General features: G+C 41.4%; 1 protein-coding gene across 2 annotated transcripts; it reads left to right on the forward strand.

Annotated features, from left to right (window-relative positions):
- The first annotated feature begins 597 nt into the window (after positions 1-597).
- On the forward strand, positions 598-23,062 carry TBC1D9B (TBC1 domain family member 9B). Of its 2 annotated transcripts, XM_014948091.1 has the most exons (21): positions 598-2,326; positions 5,367-5,485; positions 6,546-6,774; positions 7,405-7,663; positions 8,322-8,529; positions 8,679-8,891; positions 9,055-9,216; positions 9,825-9,975; positions 10,371-10,585; positions 11,335-11,452; positions 12,223-12,508; positions 13,165-13,294; positions 14,465-14,563; positions 15,386-15,454; positions 16,628-16,868; positions 17,232-17,297; positions 17,452-17,523; positions 17,935-17,985; positions 19,025-19,072; positions 19,524-19,630; positions 20,587-23,062. In XM_014948091.1, exons 1-21 carry the CDS (start codon positions 2,107-2,109, stop codon positions 21,277-21,279), a joined length of 3,756 nt encoding a protein of 1,251 aa, XP_014803577.1. In that variant the 5' UTR covers positions 598-2,106; the 3' UTR covers positions 21,280-23,062. The 2 variants fall into 2 exon arrangements, with proteins under 2 accessions (XP_014803577.1, XP_014803578.1); XM_014948092.1 differs by lacking the exon at positions 17,935-17,985 and having other exon boundaries at positions 600-2,326.

The raw sequence follows: 23,062 nt of genomic DNA on the forward strand, positions 1-23,062 counted from the left end.
AAAAATGGCTCAAAAATGGCTTCTTTGTCGTACGCGTGTTGCCTTGAATTACTGAGGTGTTTTCTTCGCTTTTTTTTTTTTTTTTTTTTTTTGTGTTTTTCCAAGATTCAAAGGGTGAGAGTAAGAGGTGGTTTTTTAATTAATATCTATGCAAATTGTGCTGTGTTTAGGCCGGGCTGAAGGGGTGTGGGTGCTGCCCCGGAGCCTGTCCCCGACGGCCGCCCGGGGTGACAGAAGCCGTTCAGGTGACAGGACAGTGACCGAGACACAGGGTGGACAACGACCCCCCCTTCCCCCCCTCCCAAAAAAAATCCCTTTGTGGTGACCGAGACACAGGGTGGACAACGACACCCCTCTCACCCCCAAAAAAAAAATCCCTTTGCTTTTAAACCCCCCTTCTATGAGCAAAGCACATACACAATTATGTGAATAATAAAAACTCTTTTTTTTTTACATTAGTGAATTACGCACAACCAGTTTCATGTATTAGCCCTGTTAACCAAAGATCAATTCTGTGAATAATAAAAACTCTCTTTTTTTTTACATTACTGAATTATGCACAACCGGTTTCATGTATTAGCCCTGTTAACCAAAGATGCTAATTACAGAAATGACGCAGATGGTAAACATCCTTAGCGTATTTCATCTTTTCATGATATTTTAAATTATTTGGATGGCTCTGGTTTAAATAGCATAACTTACTTGTGTAATTTTCCATGTTGGCATAATAGCATATGCTGGAATTTCCCAGGTTTTTACAAGAAGAAGTGATACCTGGTGCTGTTCTGGAAACATTTAAACTGATCTATTCTTAAATGGTTTTAGCTCTGAGCCAGTTTACTTCTTGAGCGAGTTTAGCTCAGGGAGAGAGTCTTCTTCAGAGCTCCTACGTGTTAAAAGCCACGTGTCCTCCTCCTTAAGGAGCTGTACAACTGCAGGTTGACATTTTAGAGTTAGAAAGTGGATATTCAGCCAAGCGGGAAAGGTGTTTGAGTTGCTGTCATACTGAAAGTCTCAAACATGGCTTGTTAGTGGTCCATATGTTAGCATTTGACACATTCCGTGTTGTTATAGGAAGTGTTCAAAATGACTTTTTAATCCATCCTCTGCCTAAAACTCTGCAGCAGAAACCTGGAGCCAAACGGAGATCCCACGGTGCTGGATACGTATGTGTTTGTTTTAAGGATTACCAGATGAGCTTGCTATGGATGGTGCTTCTCTTAAACTGTGTGCAGTGGTACATTCCTAATCTAGTACTTGCTTTGGGAGAGCTGAGAGAGATAAAGGGGAGGAAGTAGCATGTTTTGTGGTGATGAGTGAGATAGGGATGAGTTTGCCCAGACTTACCCAAACCATAGGGAGGAGGGAAGGGAATCGAGCCTGGGCCTTCCAGATAGCAATCCAGAGGAGCAACCATGCTCCCTCTTCAAGTTCTAATGTTAGAAAACTTTTAGTCATGAGGATGTAGCAAAAATAATTTGCGTTAAAATCGCTCATAGTACATTATCTAGAATAACAAAGCGAAGTTTCATCTCAGATATTTGATTTATCTAGTAAATAGATTTAATTTAAATAAATGGATTTGCTTTACGAACTCCAGTGGCTGTCAGCATTTATTCTGGAGGTGCCTGCTTTTTTATTTAACATCGTATAAAAATACTTTAACTTCTGCATTACCGTATTTTGATTCTCTACATTCTTTGTTTAATTAAAGTGCTTCTAGAAACGTCACTGAAAGCTGTGAATGCCAGTTTTTCTAGAGCTATTTGATTCCATTTTGAATGAGTTATCCTGCCTGCTGTTTGCATAGGTGATGCTGAAAGACGCAGCATTGAAAACTCTTCGTGTTTTAGTTTAGTAGGCTTAAGAATCACTATTAGCAACAGAAACCCCACAGAGGAAAATACATTTGACTTTTATTAGAAAACTCTCCTAGGAAGGCAGAGGATTTAATGAGGTTTAGTAGACATTTAATTGCCGTCTAAACTTTATCCCTTACCAGTGGGATTTGCTGTAGTTGGCTTATAGGTAATTTCTTACTGGAGAGACTGGATTTAAGACTTCATTTTCCCAACCAAGTCCCGTTGTTCTCCCATCACTGCGTACATGATATGGGCGTCAGCATTTTTCTGTAGTGTTGATCCTGTATTTTTGCTTAACCCAATTCTTCGTTCTGCTGTTACGTTGTTTTACTTTCTCTCTCTTTGCCTCCTAGGTCTTCTTGTGGGAACATTAGACGTGGTTTTGGATTCCAGTGCCAGAGTTGCCCCGTACCGTATTCTGCACCAGACTCAGGACTCTCAAGTGTATTGGGCAGTGGCATGTGGTATGTACTGGTGTGGCTCTTGTCAGGGGCTGGGTTTGTGTTAGTGTGTTGTCTCTTTGGCTCAGATGATTGGTTATCCCACATCAGAGTATTCTGTCACTGCTCAGGAAACTTTCTAGACCTTCTGGTGGGGTAGCGGAAGATGCCAGAAATCACAGAACTTCTTGGTGTTGTTTAAACTGCAGTTTAGGAACATAAGGCTCTGTAAAAGCTTCCGTTTCTGCAGATGTTATGAATTTTCTTTCTTTCATGGTGTGTCTGTTTGCAAGGTCATAGTCTGATTGTTCAGAGAATCAAACCGTGATGGTAAGATCGCTGCGGGACGGTGAGTGTTGTGCCAAAACCTGGTTACCAGGAACACTGTACGACATGGGAACATGTGAGGTCGTTCAAGGTGCCAGACACTCTTTATTGTCTTGATCCAATTTAGTTTTTTCTGTTAGTTATTTTTTTCTGCTATTTCTGGTTTGTAATGGATGTATAAAGGGACATGGTGTAGGGGATGACTTTGTAGAATAGGGTAGATGGTTGGACTCGATGATCCCAAGGGTCTATTCCAACCTAGACGATTCTATGATTCTATAGAGATACTATATCTGTAGAATATATTACAGTAATATTTTCAAAAACATCAAGAATCATTGCCCTCTTTTACTTCAGAAGTGTAAATGCTATATTAGAATACCACGGTACAACCTTCTAATATCTGGTGATGAACTTTGATGGAGGCTTTAGATCCTACTGGTGGCTAAAGAGATAATGTCTTCAGACATATTTGTTAGACCATCCTTGTTTATAATAAGAATCTTCACTTCTCACTTTGTGGTTGAGACGTAAAATCTGAGCATGAAGTAATCATTTGCAAAGCCCACAGATGTTGATGTCTTGTTTTCCTTGTTCCCATCTTCTCCCCAGGCAACCAAAACAGTATTCTTCCTTGCAGAGCTACTTAAATTCTGCAGAAGAAGAGAGGTTTAAAAATTGCTGTGTTTCACAGAAAATCAGTTTCCCCTTTGAGCAAGGAGAATGCAGAGAAATAGGGAAAAAAATGTCAGGCCAGAAACTGCATAGAAAAAAAGAAGAATATTTAGTGGGCCCATACGGTGCAAATCTGAAATTTTGTAGGATATTGACACTCAATTATTCTACAGTTCAGGAGTGCCGTAGTTGATATTCTCTATATCACAGGTACTTTTAAGTAACACAGGATGGTAAAATGAGGTGACCTATATAACAACCAAATGGAGTTTGATAAGTTATTATATGGGAGTAAATATATTGTCTTCATCCAAAGTAAACTGTAAAAGGAAAAGTACTGGCATTCACTTAAAGTTATAAAATGTATATGGCTCTTTAATTGAAAAATGCATTCTTGTATTTACACAAGATAAATTGTAAATACTAGCGGGCATCATTCTGTTCATGTGTGCAGCTTCACCTTTCAGCACTCTGTTCTTTGTAGGAACCGCAGAATTTTACTCTTTCCTGCATATCATTCTAATGCTGTTCTTAGAAAGATGTCAATTATTGAGGCCTGGCTTATTTTAGCAATTTGTCTGCTGTCACTTGGTGAGAGATACAGCTGATGAAACAAAACAGAATGCAGACTCTATTCCCCTGCCATTGTTACTGGACCTGTGGGTTTTTTCCACAGGCAGAGCATCCTGTATTTGATAATTCTGTGCCCTTAAAAGAAACCATTTCGTATTGCTCAAAATCATTTATTCTTTAAAAACATTGTCGGATGGCTAGGACAGATGTCAAATAAACTTATACACAGAGGCAAAAGAAAAAATATTTGTTGTCTGCTCCATTGGGCTGTGCACGCAAACTCAAATTCATCGCCCTGCGGCCCGTTGAGACAAGACAGCTTACTGGCTTCCAGTTCTTGGTTTCAGGTCCTGGAGTTATTTTTGCTTCTGAAACCACAGATTAGCTGGCGTTGGATTTTGTGGTTAGGTGTCCAACTACAAATACATGAAGACTATTTCATTGCTCTTGAAAAGGAAAGTCAAGTAGAGCAATAGCTTTAGGGAACCGCTGGTGTGTTCTGCTGCTTTCTTCTTTTGTCATTAACCACACGGAGGGGTCTAATGTGCTTGCGGAGAAATTGAGTGGTGGGAGTCATGCTGTTAACATTTTTAGATATCCCACTGCTTTTGTATGAAACTTCAGAAGATAAATTTACTGGAATTTGGCAAAGAGAAACTTACAAGCGTCTTTGATGTGCTTTTAAACAGATTTCTTTTTGTCTGCATGTAACGATGTTTCTTATCTTGTTAAAAAAATGAACTGCTGCTTTTATTTCTTCTGCATTTTTTTCTGTCTACAAGAGAATACAGTGATAGCTGTTGATAGAGAAGATGAAATCTTCTAGTAAACACAAATCTTTGAAATAATTAATGGCAAATAACTAAAGCAACTTTCTATAGAAAAGTTCCTTATGTTGGTTACACAGAGAAGCTTATCCTTTATGGACTCTTGTGTACTGTATGGTTAAAGACAGCCAACTGATAGAAGTTTTACTGAGACGTTTTTATTTAAGAAAGCAAAGAAACTTTCTGATGTGGCTATTTTGGTTGCTTTTTGTTTTGGAATTGTATGCTCTCTGCTGACCATTGCCTGTGAAAAATGGAACCTCTTTGAAGGTGTAAAGGCTTCAGTTGTTCTGAAGTGTCAAGGTTCTCTGAAAGTTCGTTATTTTTATTCTAGAATAACAGGAATTAAAAGAGTGCTTCTTATCTGGAACATAAGAATGCTTTTTGTCTGGGGGAAAAAAGCTGTGTTTGGTGTGTGCTGGCAAATAGGATGGTCTCTTGGTAGCACACTGATTATCTTTGGTCGCAATGGAGACATTTCATTAGAAGCATAATGTTGGTGTATGTAAAATATCCTTGACAAGTATACAGTTGGTGTGTTTGGGTTGTCCTCATCGCTGTTAGGTAATTGCTAGTTTCCTGCTGTAAACTCGGGGGGAAAAAGACCTTGTTCTGATTTCTTTTTTTAATTTGCTCTTCCCATCTTTTACCCCTTCACTTAGGATCATCCCGTAAAGAGATCACAAAGCATTGGGAGTGGCTGGAAAATAACTTACTGCAGACTCTCTCCATCTTTGATAATGAAGAAGACATCACCACCTTTGTCAAGGGGAAGATACATGTAAGTGACATGTTTCCCTGAGGGACTTCCAGATCCTGAGAAGGAATGGGGAGGTGGTGTTAAGAACTTTTTACCCTGGGGAGGGGTGGGAGCAAGAGTTTGTTGCAAAACTTCTCTCTGCTCTCTTTTCAGACGTACATACGTACTGTGTTATCACCATCACACTGCAGCTATAACACTGGACAAATGTATTTGGGTGGGGGGGAAGCTTATTATGAGCAGCAGATCTCAAGGAACAGCCTGCTTAGGATGCTCCTACTAAGCAAAGTACCATGCCTCTTTCAAATCTTTAGAGATTATGCCTTTGATGCAGACAGAATGTTAAACGAGGGTTCATGTAGCAAATAATAAGGGAGAGAGAATTCTAATTTGCAATGAATGTCCATGCCATGATGATCTAGAAACCATTTCATCTGGGATATAAAGGAAGTGTACCCCAACTTCCACTGACTTCTGAGTCAGGTGTCTCTGCTTGTTGTGCAGTTAAAACACTTGAGATTCCCACCCCACAAGTTCTCCAGAGTGAAAACTTAAATATACCAGGGTTTTTTTTATCGCACAGCAACAATTTGAGTCTTTTTCCAGTACTCCAGTCAGATTCTTTGTATCTTCTATTGTGCGCGTGTGTCTGAGAGAGATTGTGGTCATTTGTTTTTCCTTCTGGCCAGTCAAGATCTGACAGACTGCAGAGTTGTGCCCTTCCTGGCAGATGATCTTCTTCCTGTTGAAGCATGCTTGCAAGTGAAAGTAGACTTCAGTTCTCCTGCAGGGTGTTCAAGCTGTTACCAGGCCAGCCATGAGAAATTCAAACTGTTAAACATCAACATTTGCTGCATGTGTTCAGGAGTAGATCCCAGATCATAGACTCCCTGATTATCTGAATGCTCTTTCTAAATGTCTTTACTGTTTCTCTAACGTGACAGGAGAAATGATAACTGCTGTGTCGTGTTTCTTTTTAATGTCTTCTGGATTGCCACTGTGACCTTTTGCTGTGTGTTATGTCTGTCAGCAGGCGTGTTCCCTGCCATTTCTTCTCTCTCTCCTCCCCGTGTCCTTTCAGGGAATTATTGCTGAAGAGAACAAGAATGAGCAGCCCCAGAGTGAAGAGGATCCAGGTAAATTCAAAGAGGCTGAACTGAAGATGCGGAAGCAGTTTGGGATGCCCGAGGTGGAGAAGTTGGTCAATTACTATTCCTGCAGCTATTGGAAGGGGCGTGTGCCCAGGCAGGGTTGGCTGTACCTCACTGTGAACCACCTCTGTTTCTACTCCTTCCTGCTGGGCAAAGAGGGTGAGTTACAAGCCTTGTAGTTGTTTTTCTGCCCATGATCTTCTTGATGCAATTGATCTTTTGCGTGAACTTTTTTTAAGCTGACAGGTTTTTTCCTTTATGAGTCCTTTGAGCTCTAGCTCAATGCATAGATCAGTCCTTGCGCTTGTTGGCACTTCAGTGCTGTCTAGACTGAGTGCCTGAGTCATTTTTCAAAACATTTCTCAAGTTGTACAAGTACACCTGAAGTTTTACTTTAACTGGATTAGAGAATCAAGCAATATTTTTACTTTGATCGATTTTATTTTGAACCACTGCCAGTACCCAGTATTTACAAAGCTTGAACTCCTGAGTCGAAAGCTAATTTGCTGGAAAGGGGAATGAAATCTTGAGTAATTTTAGTTGAAAGCAATCACTGGATGGAAGGTGGTCCTTCTGGAACTGCATTATTTCTAGTCTAGTTAATCCCAAAGATTATTTCCAAGTATTTTTGAAGGACCCAGTAAAAGTATGAAGAAAAGAATTGTCCATTTGTAAGAGGGGAAGAATGCTGCTACACTGAGAGCTTACTTGCTACTAGAGCTTCATTTCTGATTGTTAGTTGTTTTGCCTTGAATTGTAATAGTAGTTTTTTTGAACTTTTTTCCCCAGTTACACTGGTGATCCAGTGGGTGGATGTAACCCAGCTAGAAAAAAATGCTACCCTGCTGTTCCCTGAGTGCATTAAAGTAAGCACAAGGGACAATGAACTTTATTTTTCCATGTTTCTCAATATCAACGAGACATTCAAGCTGATGGAGCAGCTGGCTAACATTGCTATGCGGCAGCTATTGGATAATGAGAGCTTCCTCCAGGACAAGTCCCTCCCAAAGCCCAGGAAGCCTCTTAAGAACATCTCTGCACTAAAAAGGTATATGTTTCCAGCAGTGAGAGGAGAAGACAGATAACAGGGGATTGTAGTAATAAATCTGCATTACTGTGTAGCTCCTACGGGCCACTGGGGTTTTCTTACTCTAGGGGCTGCATCACTTATTGCAGTCATTAGTCCTCTGCCTGTTCTTTTTTTTTTTTTTTTTTCCATCCCAAATTGGTACTGAATTCACACACACCCTCATGTCTTTTTCATGCATGACTAGGCATTGTCAGAAGTAGTTTTCAATTAGAAACTGTTGAAAATCCTGCTCAAAAAAATGTGAGAGAAGAAAGTTACATCAGCCCCTTTGTCTGAAATTGAATATATGTAAAAAGTAATATACATTTATATTGTAATAAGTCCTCCCACTGGGGACTGTTCTCTGCAGTTCCAGAATCTGATGTAACATTTAACTTTCACAGATGCACTTGCATATTTTATCTTGTATTGCAGGACATACCTTGTCAGTGAAGCATGTCTGAAGGTTGAAAGAGGAGTCAGATAAGGGGTGGCATCTCAGTTAGAGAAGTGAATACTAAGAATACACAGCTCAATCTGAAGGCTGTGATTGGAACAAACACTTAACATTAGTGTTTGAGTGGGTTTTTTGAGTGAGAAAAAAAGCCTCTGGGAACTCCTCTTTACTTTTCCCTAGAGACCTGGATGCTCGAGCCAAAAATGAGTGCTACCGTGCCACTTTCCGGTTGCCCAAGGATGAATGCCTGGATGGACATACAGACTGTACCTTGTGGACACCTTTCAACAAGATGCATATTCCTGGCCAGATGTTTGTTTCCAACAATTACATCTGTTTTGCCAGCAAGGCAGAGGAGGCCTGTCACCTCATCATTCCTCTCAGGGAGGTGAGGATTTCTCAGCTGTATATTAAGACTACAGGCCTTTGTTGTCTTTTGTGTGCTTCTGGCTTTTGTGTGCTGCTGGCTTTTGTGCAGTGCTTTATAGATAATGGAGAATCTGCTAGATCCAAATGGCCCTTATCTTTGTCTTCTAGGTGACAATAGTTGAGAAAGCAGATAGTTCCAATGTCTTGCCCAGCCCTCTGTCCATCAGCACTAAAAGTAAAATGACCTTCTTGTTTGCCAATCTGAAAGACCGAGATTTCTTGGTACAGAGAATCTCTGACTTCTTACAGAGAACACCATCCAAGAAACCGTGCAGCAGCGACAGGGAATGGAAGTGGAATTTGGCTGAGCCTGGTTGCGAGGTACTGAGGGAATAGTGGGGAGGAGCTTTTGTCAGCTTTCCAGAGTAATGCTCCTTACAGTGTGGTAACAGTGCTCATTACCAGCAAATGATGTCTCTTTGTTAGACAGTTAGCAGAGGAAGGAGGGTGCCTGAGCTCAGATGTTTTCTCTTCTGTTGTTCAGGAGGTTCCAGAGCTGCCTTCCAGCAGCCCACTGGCCGTTAGCCCCACGTCTGCTCTCGGCAATCGACCTGTCGGCTTCTCTGCCGGGGAAGTGCCAACAGCCTCGCAGGGACTACTCAAACTCTTCAGAAGAAATTCCGAGGAGCTCTTGGGACCCAAAGGGGTGAATAATATTTTAACTTCAAACAATTAACTCTAAATAGTTTGCAGTAGGTTGCAGATGCCCTGTCCTGCTCTAAGACTGAAAATGGATTTTATCCTTGGTAAGTTCCTGCAGTATCACTGCTGTGTCTGTCACAGTGATAGTGCTGCATAGATGTAACCTGACCTTCAGCTTACTTTATGAATACTGAGATACCTGAGATACTTGATGAGAGACTGAGAAATTAGTGTTACTGTGCTTCTGGGATGTAAATTTGTGTCAGTGAAGAACTAAATTTCTTCAGATGAAGAAAGCAGAGAACTGGTATCTCTGCTTGGTAGTTAATTGTCTTAGGCCATGATTCTGCTTGCATTTGTGTAGAGATTACAAGGTGTAATGCACAACCCATGTACGCCTTGTAAAGACTTGACTTTTAAGCAAGGTCAGAACTGATTTAAAACAGTGTAGATTAGCATATACCCTTTTATTCAGCAGGCAGAAGAAAGGCTTTAAATGTCACAGTGTATTTCTCTTGTGAAGTGTAGGCTTGAGTATACCCAGGAATTACCCATCCTACAAACATTAAAATGCATTAATCTCCTAAAATGGCCATATTTGTTCCTGTGAAGGCAAAGGAGAAGATGAAAGAAGAGTCCTGGAACATTCATTTCTTTGAATATGGGCGGGGGATGTGTATGTATCGCACTGCCAAGACGAGGGAGCTTGTGCAAAAAGGAATCCCAGAGAACCTTCGGGGAGAGCTGTGGCTCCTTTTCTCAGGTAGGAGGTTGTGCTGGATACTTTGACAACTAAGCAGGAGTATGCTTTCTGCACATGTCAAAGGGAAAGCTCATTTCAGAAGAAATTAATCACAGGTTAACTCCACCTGAATGATACTTCATGGTGTTTTTGTGAAAAAATGCAGTGATTGCATTCCTGAGATTACTTTCTTTATGACTGTAGTAGCTCTTTGGCCTCCTTTTGTCTGCGTTTCAGTGTTGGGACCTAGACTTTAACATGATGATTTAGCAATGAGTTTATTACTAAACTTTCCTACCTATTTATAGTTGATGAGTTCATGTAGCGCTTCCTGGCTGCCTCTTTTCTGAAACTGTGGGCATAAAATCTGTGTTCCAAAGCTCAAGAGGTGAAGCAGTGTTTGTTTGTCGTTACAGGGGCATGGAATGAGATGGTGACTCATCCTGGTTACTATGCAGATCTTGTGGAAAAGTCAATGGGGAAATACAATCTTGCTACAGAGGAAATTGAGAGAGATCTGCACCGTTCTATGCCAGAACATCCTGCCTTCCAGAATGAGCTGGGAATTGCTGCCCTCCGGAGAGTCTTAACAGCTTATGCATTCAGAAATCCAACAATTGGGTACTGTCAGGTAAGAAAGAAGTCTTAGACTTGTTAGTCCTACACGGTGACCATTATTGACTTGGACTTTTTCTGCAGTTTTTTGTTCAGTTTCAAGCTTTCCCTTCATACTGTCAACGCGGTGGTATGAGAGAAGGAAAGAAGTGGTAATGTTGCAAGATTTCTCAACTCGCCTTTGGATGCACCGTTTAAATAGACTTTGTGCATTTCTGTTGGGTGTAATGACAGTTTTTTACTAGTTTTCCTGCTGGAGCTTTCCCTAGTTCAGCAAAAACATATTCTGCTTTCATTAAAAAGGGCAATTAAATCAAGTAAGTGATGATGCCCCTGGGCAGTATATTGAAAACGAAGCCAGTTGCTGGTTTGTGAAACAACTGGGTGGAAAACTCAGTTTCATTTTGTGTATTGCTTTGGTATTAGTGGTTCTCATTATGTTATTCAGTTATGACCAAATTGTTACAAAGCTTTTTATGAAAACTTTGAAAATTATGCTTAGTCACATTGATAAACAAAAATGCTTGACAAAAAGTGGTTATATTATTTGCTGCCTCACAAGCAGAGGAACTGAAACAGGAAGGTAAATTGACTCAAGGTCGTCTACTGACTCAGACACCAGTAAAAGCTGGAAATAGATATGACTCTTAGTGACAGTTTTGCTGTGTTCATGCTTTTTAAGTTTTGGCCTGTAATGACAGTGCTTTCTTGAACATCTTCATGTTTCTGTCCTATATCTGTGTGTTCAACTCTGCTGTCTCGTAGGCCATGAACATTGTGACATCTGTACTGCTGCTGTACTGCAATGAGGAAGAGGCTTTCTGGCTCCTGGTGGCTTTATGTGAGCGGATGTTGCCAGATTACTACAACACGAGAGTAGTGGGTGAGTCTTCATCAAAATCATGCTGGAGCCTGGATTTTCAGCTACAGTTGCACCAGCGTCTCTCAGGATCGTTTTGTTGTTCAGAATGAATTAAATGTGATGCATTTTAATGATGATGAAGCGCAACCCCGTTGGCTTTAAAGTTGCAGGTGTGTGATGGAGACAGGAAGAGACACTAGAGGCTGCCAAGGCAGTAATACTACCTTGTAGTGACAAGGAAGATGAAGTCACTAAAAATTGGTGGCAGGAGGGATCATTAGCAGTCAGGAGGCATATCTAGAAGAAAATTACTGGGTTATTTTTTACTCATCTGAATGATGTATTAAATCTTTGGAATAGGCTTCCAGGAAATATCTAGAAGAAAATTATTGGATTATTTTTTTACTCATCTGAATGTTGTATTAAATCTTTGGAATAGGCTTCCAGGAAAGGTTACTGAAAGCACCGCTTCATGGGCTTTTAAAGTTGGTCAGTTTAAAGAGTATGGTTTGATGTAAATACTACAATATCAGTAATCTAAATGTGTAGATCAAGGAGAAATTCTGTTACTGGATACTCTGCAATATAGGAATAGTCTTTATCTAAATATGTTGGTTTTATTGAGAACAGGGAACAAATCTCAATAAATGTGTTAATTTTAGTTCTGATCTTGAGGCTTACAAGACATCAAAGAGAACTCATGTTCTTTCATTTAGTAATTTATTAGCTTAAGTATAGTACTATGATACCACCAATTGGAGTTCTAGGGTTGTTTTTGTTTGTTTTCCCAGGTGCACTGGTGGACCAAGGCATCTTTGAAGAACTTACACGAGAATATCTTCCACAGCTGTCAGAAAAGATGCAGGACCTGGGAGTGATTTCCACCATATCCCTTTCCTGGTTTCTCACTCTCTTTCTCAGTGTCATGCCCTTTGAGAGTGCCGTGGTCATTGTTGACTGTTTTTTCTATGAGGGAATCAAGTTTATCTTGCAAGTGTCATTGGCCATACTTGATGCCAACGTGGAGAAGCTGTTACAGTGCTGCGATGAAGGTGAAGCCATGACTATTCTGGGCAGGTACCATTTGTTGTTCTTATTTATAACTGAATAGTAACGGTACCCTTTTAGTCATCGTCTCTTCTACTTAATTCCATTACAGAGCAGGTCACAGGTAACGCTATAGGACACAACTTGAGCTTCAGAGAGGTTTGCTATTGCTTTCAGCAACAGCTGAATTAATTTTTGGCTCAAGTAAGGAGGAATCCCATATTTCTGGAATTGTTTGCTTTGCAGCATAATGCACTGCTGCTTCTCAGTTTGAGTTTGAACTCAGAAGGGTTGTTTATCTGAAATTCACAGAATTCTGATCTATTAAGAACAGATCCTGGAAGAAATAGCCTTCTAGAAACACAAAACTTTGAGGCAGGGATCTCCCAAGTCTAGTAAATGTAAGGTGTTCTTGTTTGAAATGTGAATCTCTTCTATATGCAGCAAGATCTTCAGTTTACTGCTAGAAGCCCACTTTAAAAATAGCAGATACACCCAAAATAGGATGAAAATCAACTTTATTTCAGATATGTTGAGGGTATATTGCAGGTTAGCTGGGAAAACTTAAATTTTCCTATGTATTTAGATTAATGATAGTAAAAAGTTGAAAATGATGCATTTAGAGTATTACTTCTTTCCTGGATACTAATCCTGGAGTCCTGGATCTGTTCTATTTTTCCATACAGATATTTGGACAACGTAGTTAACAGACAGAGTGTCTCTCCCCCTATTCCCCACTTGCACGCCTTATTGACGAGTGGAGATGACCCGCCACTTGAAATCGACATCTTTGAACTCATTAAAACATCCTATGAGGTAAGGTTCTGGCTTAGTTTCTGCCCAAGAGGTTTTTCTCCACTACCATCGAATTTTATACTTTCTGCAGCCAGAATTTTAGCAGTGTTCATAGCTTAAGGTGCTAAAGGAGTGCAGGCCCAGACCATTAATCTTCCTGTTCATGTGAGTAGAGCCTAACACTTTTGGCTGTAGTGGATTACAAAGAGTCTCCCCAACCCTAGTGGAAACTAAAACAAAGACTGCAAATAAGTAGAAATTACAGACCAGAGTTTTCTTCCTGGTTTGCCAAAAAAGTCTCCATTCTTACTTGCATGTGAGGTTTGTCAGTGCTGGGGAGTTGGGGAGGGAAATTGAAGTTTAAAATTGTGAGGTGTCCTAGGGAAACATGGAAGCATCTCAGTCCATGTACACAGGAATCCTGTTCTGAGATCCACGTTACAGTAATACAAAGGTGACTCAAGAATGGTGCCAATGCTCTTGAAATACCTCTGTGCTGGTGGAGGTGTACCTCATTATTCAGTCTGAGAACAAACTAGTAAGAAATTTATATCCAAATGGTAGAAAGAATGCAGACAGGAGAACTGCCTTTGACACTTCTCTGCTACACTGTGGTAATTGTGGGTTCGTTTCCCTTTCTAACTCGTGTTCTTCATCCTGTCCCCTTCCAGCTGCTTACAGTCGGGCAGCTATCATTTTGGTGGTTCTATTGCTTGTTTCTTTAAATCTTCTGTCTCTGTTCTTGGTTTCTTTTATAAAAAAGGATGTCATCAAATTCATCTTACTTGTCTGACCTAGCAAGCAGAAAAGCCTGTTAACTTTGGGGTTTCTAGCTCAATCTCATATGGATCCTATCAAAAAAACAGGGCTGGAAGAAATGACAACCTCTCTCTTCTCTGATCTCTGCCACAGAACAGGATCTGTCAGTCCTGACAGATGCTCTTTCAGCTGTTCTTTAGAAACCTCTGATGTTGGATTTCTCATGAATTCTGGATGTCTCCTTTTTAGGACAGGGAAATGAATGGGAAATAGAGCTCAAGGCTTTTTTTCCTCATCTTTTTGCTGCTGGTAAAAGGCATCTAGGGGTTTTAGATCATCTCTGAGAGCATAGTACACTTGTTGAATGTAAGTGAACAGGGGTTTTTCTTTCTTTAGGAGAAATGTTGACCTGGTCTGCTTTCTTTCTTGTAGAAATTTAGCAATCTGAAGGCAGATGATATAGAACAAATGCGTTTTAAGCAAAGGCTGAAAGTGATCCAGTCTCTGGAGGATACAGCCAAGAAGAGTGTGGTATGTGACTCCCAGATTGAATGAGCTACCAAATGGCATATTAATGGAATGTGTTTTGCTGTGAGCATCTGGAAGGTTTGTGCTGTAGCAGACCCAGTTTTAAGTGACTTAGAGAATTGCAGTTCATGTGAAAAAAAATGGATTTACTGACTGGAATAAGGGATTTACAGTTTTCTTCTTCGCATGGTTCTAGTTAATCTAATACAATGGATTGAAATGCTGGGGCATGATTGAATGAGATACGTGGCATGGAAGGAGATAAAAACCACTCATAGGCCTTGTAACAGTCTCCACTGCCTAGTGCTGTCTGTTTGACTGCTTGCCTGGGATCTCTGAGAAAAGCTACGTAACAAATCATTATTTTCCTGCCATTTAGAGAGTATGCTAGTGCGTTAGGGAATTTTACAGAAGGGTTTGTGGCCATAGGGAAGTATCCATATCTATTGAAATTGTCTCCCATGTCCCCGGTGGAGAACCTCACCTACGTGTTTCTTTCACTGTTGTTTTTCAATGCATCTGAATCAAACATCTGAAGATAAAAACAAGAGGTGGGGGCAACACAGTCAGCAGAGTCACGTCTGCATGAACAAGCACAGTAATTTCTTCTAGCTGCTCAAAACCTCAGCAGTTTTTGCTTGACCAGAAACTGTCTTCCTGACCTGTAATCCATAGCAATGGGAGGTATCAAAATGGTTGTTTTCCCTCCCATCCTATGTCATATCACCTTGCACTTCACTTTGTGTTACAGACTTTTCAGTGAGTCTTACTTGATTTTTCTAGCTTTGAAATGAATTGTTCACTCTATTTTCTCCCTAACTATAGGTCCGAGCTGTGTCTAGTGACATTGGTTTCTCTATTGAAGAGCTAGAAGAGCTGTATGTAGTGTTCAAGGTAAGAAGCTAAGAGGGAGAAGAATGTGTTCTGACACAGAGAGAACAAGTATCAAAATAGGTTGAAAGGGAAGCAATGATTTTGCTTTGATTCTTAATCCAACTTACCAGAAACAGACGTGGCATTCTGTTATACCTGGTTATGGATGGTGCCAGTGAGACTGGCCCTATTACTATACAATTGATTTTTAGTGTTTTTTCAAAGATGGGCAAAATATGTTTGCAGTGTTTGAATGATGCTTACTCAGAAAAAGATCATGGAATCAGTGGACTGGAATGTCACATAGCACTTAGAACAGGGAGCTAGGATTGACTGTTCTTCAGTTTTTCTTTTCAAGTTTGCCATTGACTTGCTCTGTAATTGTGACAAAATAACTTAAGTGCTTTGCCTCCTTTTGTCAATATATGTATTTTTAAAAGAATCACGTTACCCAGCTGCATCTACTAAGGCCAGTAAGACTTTGAACAGAGGCAACAATCTCAGCTATCTGTTTAAACTACCTTGTTAGAGGAAAAAAAACAGATTCCAGATTATTTCCTCATGACTCTATTGACCTTTTTGTCACACTGTGATGAAATTACTAAAAATAGGCAATTTTCCTTCTAAAAAATTACCTAATAATAAGGTCCCAGTTTGTATAAGACCTTTTTGTTATTAGCCCCTTCGTCAACAGTTTTACTACTTGCATTGTTTCATTTAATTTTATTTCTGTCACCCACATTTACAAAGTTCTTTATATGTGGTATCTCAGTCTTCTATATTGAGAAATATTGACAATGAGTTTTGCAAATAAATATTGACAATCCGTTTTGCAAACTGAGTGCAAACTCAGTTGAACTGGGCTGTAGATTCCAAAAGAGACTTAGTTCTAAATCCTGCATGTTCCCTTTGCAGTAAAGGCTGAGTGTCATTTCATTTAAACCTAAAATCATGGGGTTTGTATTTTTCACTTGAAATTGTTCTTTTGCTTTTCGTGAAATCCCTGTCTCTTCCTTCATTTTGTATTGTTTTGTAGTGAAATAACTCTAGGGATAATGGGGGAGATAAACAGTGTGTCTTGAAATGTCTCTTCTCTGCTTACTCAGTGCCATCCTTGAGCTATGACAAAGTCTCTGTTCTCGTGGATTGTTGTAGTGTAGAATAATGTGACCTATTAATCCTTTCCCTCCCAAGGCAAAGTATCTGATGAGCTGTTACTGGGGCAACAACCGTGCTGCAGCTGCCCGCCGCGATCAGAGTTTGCCCTACCTGGAGCAGTATCGCATCGACATGGAGCAGTTCAAAGAGCTCTTCATCAGCCTGACCCCCTGGTCCTGTGGCGCACACACACCGGTGCTGGCAGGGCGTTTGTTCCGGCTTCTGGATGAGAACAGGGATTCTCTCATTAACTTCAAGGAGTTTGTGACAGGGATGAGTAAGTGGTGGTTTTGGAAATGATGCAAAAATTGCTTCTGTCCTTTTCCAAGCAGAGAACTAACAGGAGACAGTGATGTTTGCCCTATCCTGAGGGGAGGGTGACAGCTTTACAGCGAGCCCCAGGCAGAACAAGAGATGCCTTTTTGCTGCTGGGCAGTCTCCTGTTTTGGGAAACGAGAGGTGGCAAACCAACAAGGTGCAGCTTTGCTGTAGATTTTTTTACTGCTTCTGCGCAGGACTTAGTGGAGTTAGTGTTTCCTCACTGTATGTGAACTCGTTCTGTTTTGAGCCTGGGCGCAGAGGGTAATTCTTTATCCTAATTGCTATCTTCTTAATTGTTTGGGGTTTTCTTTCTCCTCAGGTGGAATGTACCATGGTGACCTCACTGAAAAACTCAAAGTACTTTACAAACTGCATCTGCCTCCAGGTGAGTGATTGCTTTCATATGTTGCTGCCATTCAGCATGGTTTGTTTCAACATGCAATTGAAAAGGGAACCCGCATGAATTTTGCTGAAGAAGTGGGTGATACTGCTGTTCAATTAGCTTAGAGATCTTAACATTTCCTTCTCTCTAACTACAGCTCTGAATCCAGAGGAGGCAGAGTCTGCTTTGGAGGCCACGAGTTATTTCACAGAGGATGTTACAACAGAAGGTAATACAACACTCTGCTGCCTTTACCTTTCAGTGTAGGCAGGAGTTGCAGCACAAATCCATGTGCTGTTAATAGTGATTTTTCCAAGGCATGGTCTCATGGTGACAGTATGCTAACGTCGCCAGCGTGCTTGAGTTCGCTGTCTTTGTTGCATGATGGGGAAAGAAGTTTGGAGCTTAAACTGCTCAGCACCCATTTCATGCAGGCCCCCTCTGAAGCACACTTCCAGACTCCTGAGGAGCAGTGTGCTTTTACTGGCCCCTGTCTCCCACCATGATTTAGGTTTTTCATGCAAGTCTCATTGTCTCTCTTCTTGTTTTTGTTTCCTTCTCTGTGTCTGTCTATGTCTGGCCTTTTCTTCTGTTTTATCTGGGATATTGTTCCCCTCAACCCCTTTTTCTGCTGCTCAAGTATCTCCTTTTGTCTCAGAGCTGGATTTCTGCCTGCACTGTGAGTCTCAAGGTCAGTCCATGGATTATGTGCATGCATTGAGCATGGCTATAATGCTGGTATCATCTGCCAGCACCAATGTGCTGGTTTAAATACTCTGAAGTTGTCGCTGCTGCTCCTCTCTCATGACATCCCCACTAGGAATAAAGTGCTATAAGTAATTAGATATCTTTCAGTATATTTTACCTATTGAGTTTCAACCTTGGTCAAAATAGGTTTTGTCTGGCTTCTTTCAGCTGAGTTTTTCTCACCCTAGAAGCTGGCAGGGGAAAATATGCTCAAGGTGGAGTGGGAGAGGTGCTAGGGTGGCTGGCCTGGGTAGCTGGTACCTGTGCCTCCTCCACAGCCTTCTCATTTAAAGGAATAAGGATGCATGTTGTTGAATTGTAAAACTGTTAGTAGACTAATTTACGGAGATTGTCAGGCAGGAGGTCTAAGTATGTCATTTGTGGTGAATGTTTACCAGAACATAAAAAAAAATGTGAGTAAGTAGTTGTGCTGTTTGGTACTAGATGGCTGACTTAAGTCTGGGTTGAGCTACGATTTCCTATGAATCCTAGCCACAGTGTAGGGAACTAGAAGCAAAGTTCATGAAGTCAGGCTCTGCAAATTATTCCTGAAGTGTCAGTTCAGTGAGTGAATAATGGTGAGCATGGATATTAGTCACGTATGTGTTCAGTGGTGGTTTGGTTTTTTACCAGTCATTATCTTGCTTTGGATAACTGAACTTCTTTGTCTTTATGCCATCGCATTGCTTAGCTGTCTTTCATACCTGTGTTTTACCCTTTCTTTTAGGAGTTCTGCCCTCTGCCTCAGCTCTTCAACCCACTTTTTCAGTGTGACTTTTTATCCAGTTTATCCCATTAGCCTTTTGCTTCCATCCTGTTCTGTTCACTCCTCCAAACGTGATGTGGGAGTGTGAGATCTAACTTCTATTAAATATATTCTTGTGTGATTTTAATTTGTATATGAGTTGTCTTAACGTTCTTCCTGCGTTGTATTGTTGAAAATCAGCTATTAATCATTCTTTTATAATTCCATATTTTTTTAGAAACCCAAGAAGATAAAGGGAGGAAAAATGAAAATGGTCCAGAAAAAGGTAATTTTGTCTTAGATAGACCACATTCCAGTCTTGCCTCTCTCGTATTATGAACCGTTCGTTGTCCTTTGCTGTATCAAGGAGACCTTTCACAGTGTCTCTTGTGGACAAAGGTAAAGTGGGATGTGAGCCAGGAAATACATCTCTCATGTCCTACTGCTCCAACTCTTTTACATACCAAGATCATAAGATTTGTAAATCATGCTTGGTAAGTTGTCAGCTCACAGAGTTCATTTATGACAAGTCAAGCTGGTGCAGCAGTGTTAAAATTCTTGCTCTACTGAGCTGTTTCAGATAAACCAGCAGCAAACAATGCAGTCTTCCTGGTAGATGCTTTCCTGAACTATCAATAAAACCTGTTTCCATCATGATCTTTGCTGGCACAGCATCCTCTTTTTAAGTCTGAAACCATTAACCACCTGACAGTAGTGGCTTTGGTCTTGCCTTGCAGAGGAGAAAGGTACCAGTCCGCAGGACTATAGATACTACCTAAGAATGTGGGCCAAGGAAAAAGAGTCCAAGAAAGAAACCATTAAAGATCTCCCTAAAATGAGCCAGGTAAGAAGTGAATGTGAAGGTTTCCTGTTAAGTGACTGACAGCTCAGTGGGGAATTCAGCAGCATGTGCAGCTGTTTTACCTGCACACTCAGTCCTTGCCTGTAGATTTCCTTGCTGTTCTGTCTGGTGAGCTTTAGAAGCCTCTAATTCCACACTGCTGGTGAGCTTTAGAAGCCTCTAATTCCACACGTTTGTGTTGAATTTCTCAGTGGACATGGACAAACTACTTTGTTTCCACTGATCAAATGTATTTGATTCTCTCTGCCTCCCAGACCAATTTTTCCAATAAAAACTGTGATCTGTGTTTTCCCTCCAGAGCAGTATGTTTCAAATATGCCATTAGTCATACAAACTTATTTGGGTTTTTTGGTTTTGCATTGCCTCAAGTTACAGTTGCGTGGGGGAGAGTGAAGTATGTGGTTACAGGAAAGAGAGTCTGATGACTGGTGTGATCTTTTCTGTCTCTAATTTCCTTGATGGGTGCTACTTAAAACAGTTCAGAAATGCTTAAACACTGACCACAAAAGAGTAGCAAGACAAAAGTAAAACTTCAGGTTTTCTCAGATGTGAATATGGGAGCACTCTGTTCATCTGTCAGGAAAAACCCCACCACTATGAAATTGCTGGCTGTTGTCTGAATTCAGCCCCTACAGCAGAGACAGAAGAGTTTGCCTGTATTGAACTGTTCTGAATCAGTACAATAAGTTGCTGTTTCCTTGGTGGGGAGGCAGATAACACAAGGAGTCAATCAAGATGGAGCTTGTTGCTTCATCTCAAGGAGCATCTGAATGATGCTCTTAGTCACATGGCTTTGTTTTAGGTGATCCTGTGAGGAGCAGGGAGTTGAACTCAATGATCCTTATGGGTCCCTTCCAACTTGAGATACTCTGTGATCTGCCACTGTCACCTTTTTTCTGCCTGTAGTATGATTTTTTTGGGTATTTTGTCTTTTAAAGGAACAATTCATAGAGTTGTGCAAGACCCTTTACAACATGTTCAGCGAGGACCCGGTGGAGCAAGAGCTGTACCATGCAATTGCCACTGTCGCCAGTCTCCTCCTGAGAATTGGGGAGGTTGGGAAAAAATTCTCTAACAGGCCCATGAGGAAGTCTGAGGACTGCAAAGCAAACAATCCCCAAGATCCTGTGAGCGAAGAGGAGTCACCAACATCTGAACAGAGTCAGAATTCAGCAGTGGAGCAGCAACCCCAAGCTGACCAGGAGGACAAAGCCTGTGGCGATGCTCAGCCTGAAAAAACACAGCCGGAGAACCAAACTCTAGGAGATGGGTCAGGGGAAGGACAAGGCTCTCCTTTACAGCTGCTATCAGATGATGAAACCAAAGATGACATGTCCATGTCTTCCTACTCCATGGTCAGCACAGGCTCCCTGCAGTGTGAAGACATTGCAGATGACACGGTCCTGGTGGGTTGTGAGGGCAGTAGTTCGGCTGCCAGGTACGGCAGTACCATTGATACTGACTGGTCCATCTCCTTTGAGCAGATCTTGGCATCCATGCTGACAGAAACGGCCCTCGTAAACTACTTTGAGAAAAAAGTCAACATTCTGCAAAAGATCAAAGATCAGAAGAAGGTAGAGAGGCAGTTCAGTTCCTCCAGTGACTATGAACTTTCCTCCGTGTCAGGGTGAACTCAAGAAAGCAGGAATTGTCTTTGGGAGATAAAACAGGGAGATAATGTGGCAGATGGCAGGATGGTTTGGTATTTTGTGTTTGGGGTATTTTTTTTGTTTAATCAGAGACCAGTAACTACACAATTACATTAGATTCCAATCGATAAGGGGCTTCTGACAGTGACTGTTTTGTGTAGGTGCTTCTTTGGCTACTCTGGCTGCCAGAATTAGATTTACATCCTCGAGAGCCATTAGAACCTAATAGCCCCTGACATATAGAATTACCACCATAAATTATGCATGTCTGCCTTTTGCTATCTTTCATTTTAATGAAGTTTTATTTCAGACAGTAACTGCTCCTTGCCTGCCCTTCTTTGCTGTCGGTTCTTGCGCAGCAGATGCAGCCTGGCTTGAAACCACGTCCTGCCAGCGCGAGAGCTAACGCAGTGTAGTCAAGTGCTATAGGACCCTGACCTATAAATAGTCTCGTGAGTCCTTCAGTGCTGTTCTGTGACTCAGCAGCTATCATGCAGTTGTGCCCCGCTGCTCCCAGCACCCTGAGGTCTAAACACAGGCGTTTCTCTGATCTGCAGGTTTCTTTCAGACGTGATTTGGCATTTTCATAGTGCACAACCACCTTTTTTGGTTTTTTCCCCTCCTTCAGCATTCGGGAGTTTTCAGACAAACCTGGTTTTCTAGCACTTGCTTTTCTAATCCTTTGAAAGCCATTGTTTTTATTTGGTCTGAGAAGTCACAAGCTGCTTGACTTCAGTGCAGAAGTAATATTAGGTCAATTTGTGGGCTCATGACCATTATAATGAGGGAATATGTTCCTAAATTAGAACTTGGTGAATCAGCCTCAGTGTTACAGGGCAGTGACACACTGGTCTGCTGGACTCTCCCTGCTGGTACAGAAAAGATTCATTATTTCTTGCTGATTCTCTGTTTTCACTAGCCAGTGATGGGTCCAATTTTTAGGAGGGCCCCTCAGAACCCTCGATTGGTCAGCCCTTGGCAATGCTTGGCACAGGGAGATGTGCAGGAGAGCTCTGCCACCTGCAGCTGCCCGGCATGTCCTTTCTGAACATCTCATGTTCAAAGAGTCCAGCGATGGGTGTGCTCTTAGAAACTGCTGCACATCAAAGGGCATTTATCCCTAAAGAGGGAGAACTCGAAGCAGCATGGCCCTCTGCCACCAGCCCATTAAGGGAAACCTCAACAGACTAGATCTCTTCCCAGTCAAGAGGCGAAATAACTGGGAGACTGAGTGACTGCTCTTTTAAATCAATTAAGACCAGAAGAAACGTAAAGAGAGTTAGCCTTCTAGTAGTGGGGCGTGCGCTCCGAGGAAGGAGAATTAATGCTGTTCCTACAGATAAATTCATCTCATTAGGCAGGCACCTGCCCTTGTGGGGCCAGACCCATGGGAGAGAGACCCTGCTGCTGCTGGGGGAGAGCAGAGCCCACACTGAAGGCAAAGGTTTGGGATGGCTTTTGGCTGGCACCGGGGGTATCACGGGTGGGAAGGACACGTTGGGTTGGATGTTCCCATTTAACACTAATCGGTGTGCTCCTCAGTGTTAATTCCTCCTTGTGACATTCTCTGTTACGTATTCACAGCTGGTACATACTTCTCTGCCTCCTCTGTCCTGCATCACTGGAGAGCAGCCATTAGTAAAACGGCTTTTACTAATTATTCAGTAATTTATTGTAATTTTTTTAAGGTACAAATAATACATGTGATTTTACACTGTCCGTCTGTCTTACCTGTCATGTACTCAATAAATGAACCAGAATCCTA

Source organism: Calidris pugnax, unplaced genomic scaffold (assembly GCF_001431845.1).
Source record: "Calidris pugnax isolate Ruff unplaced genomic scaffold, ASM143184v1 scaffold27, whole genome shotgun sequence".
NCBI lineage: Eukaryota > Metazoa > Chordata > Aves > Charadriiformes > Scolopacidae > Calidris > Calidris pugnax.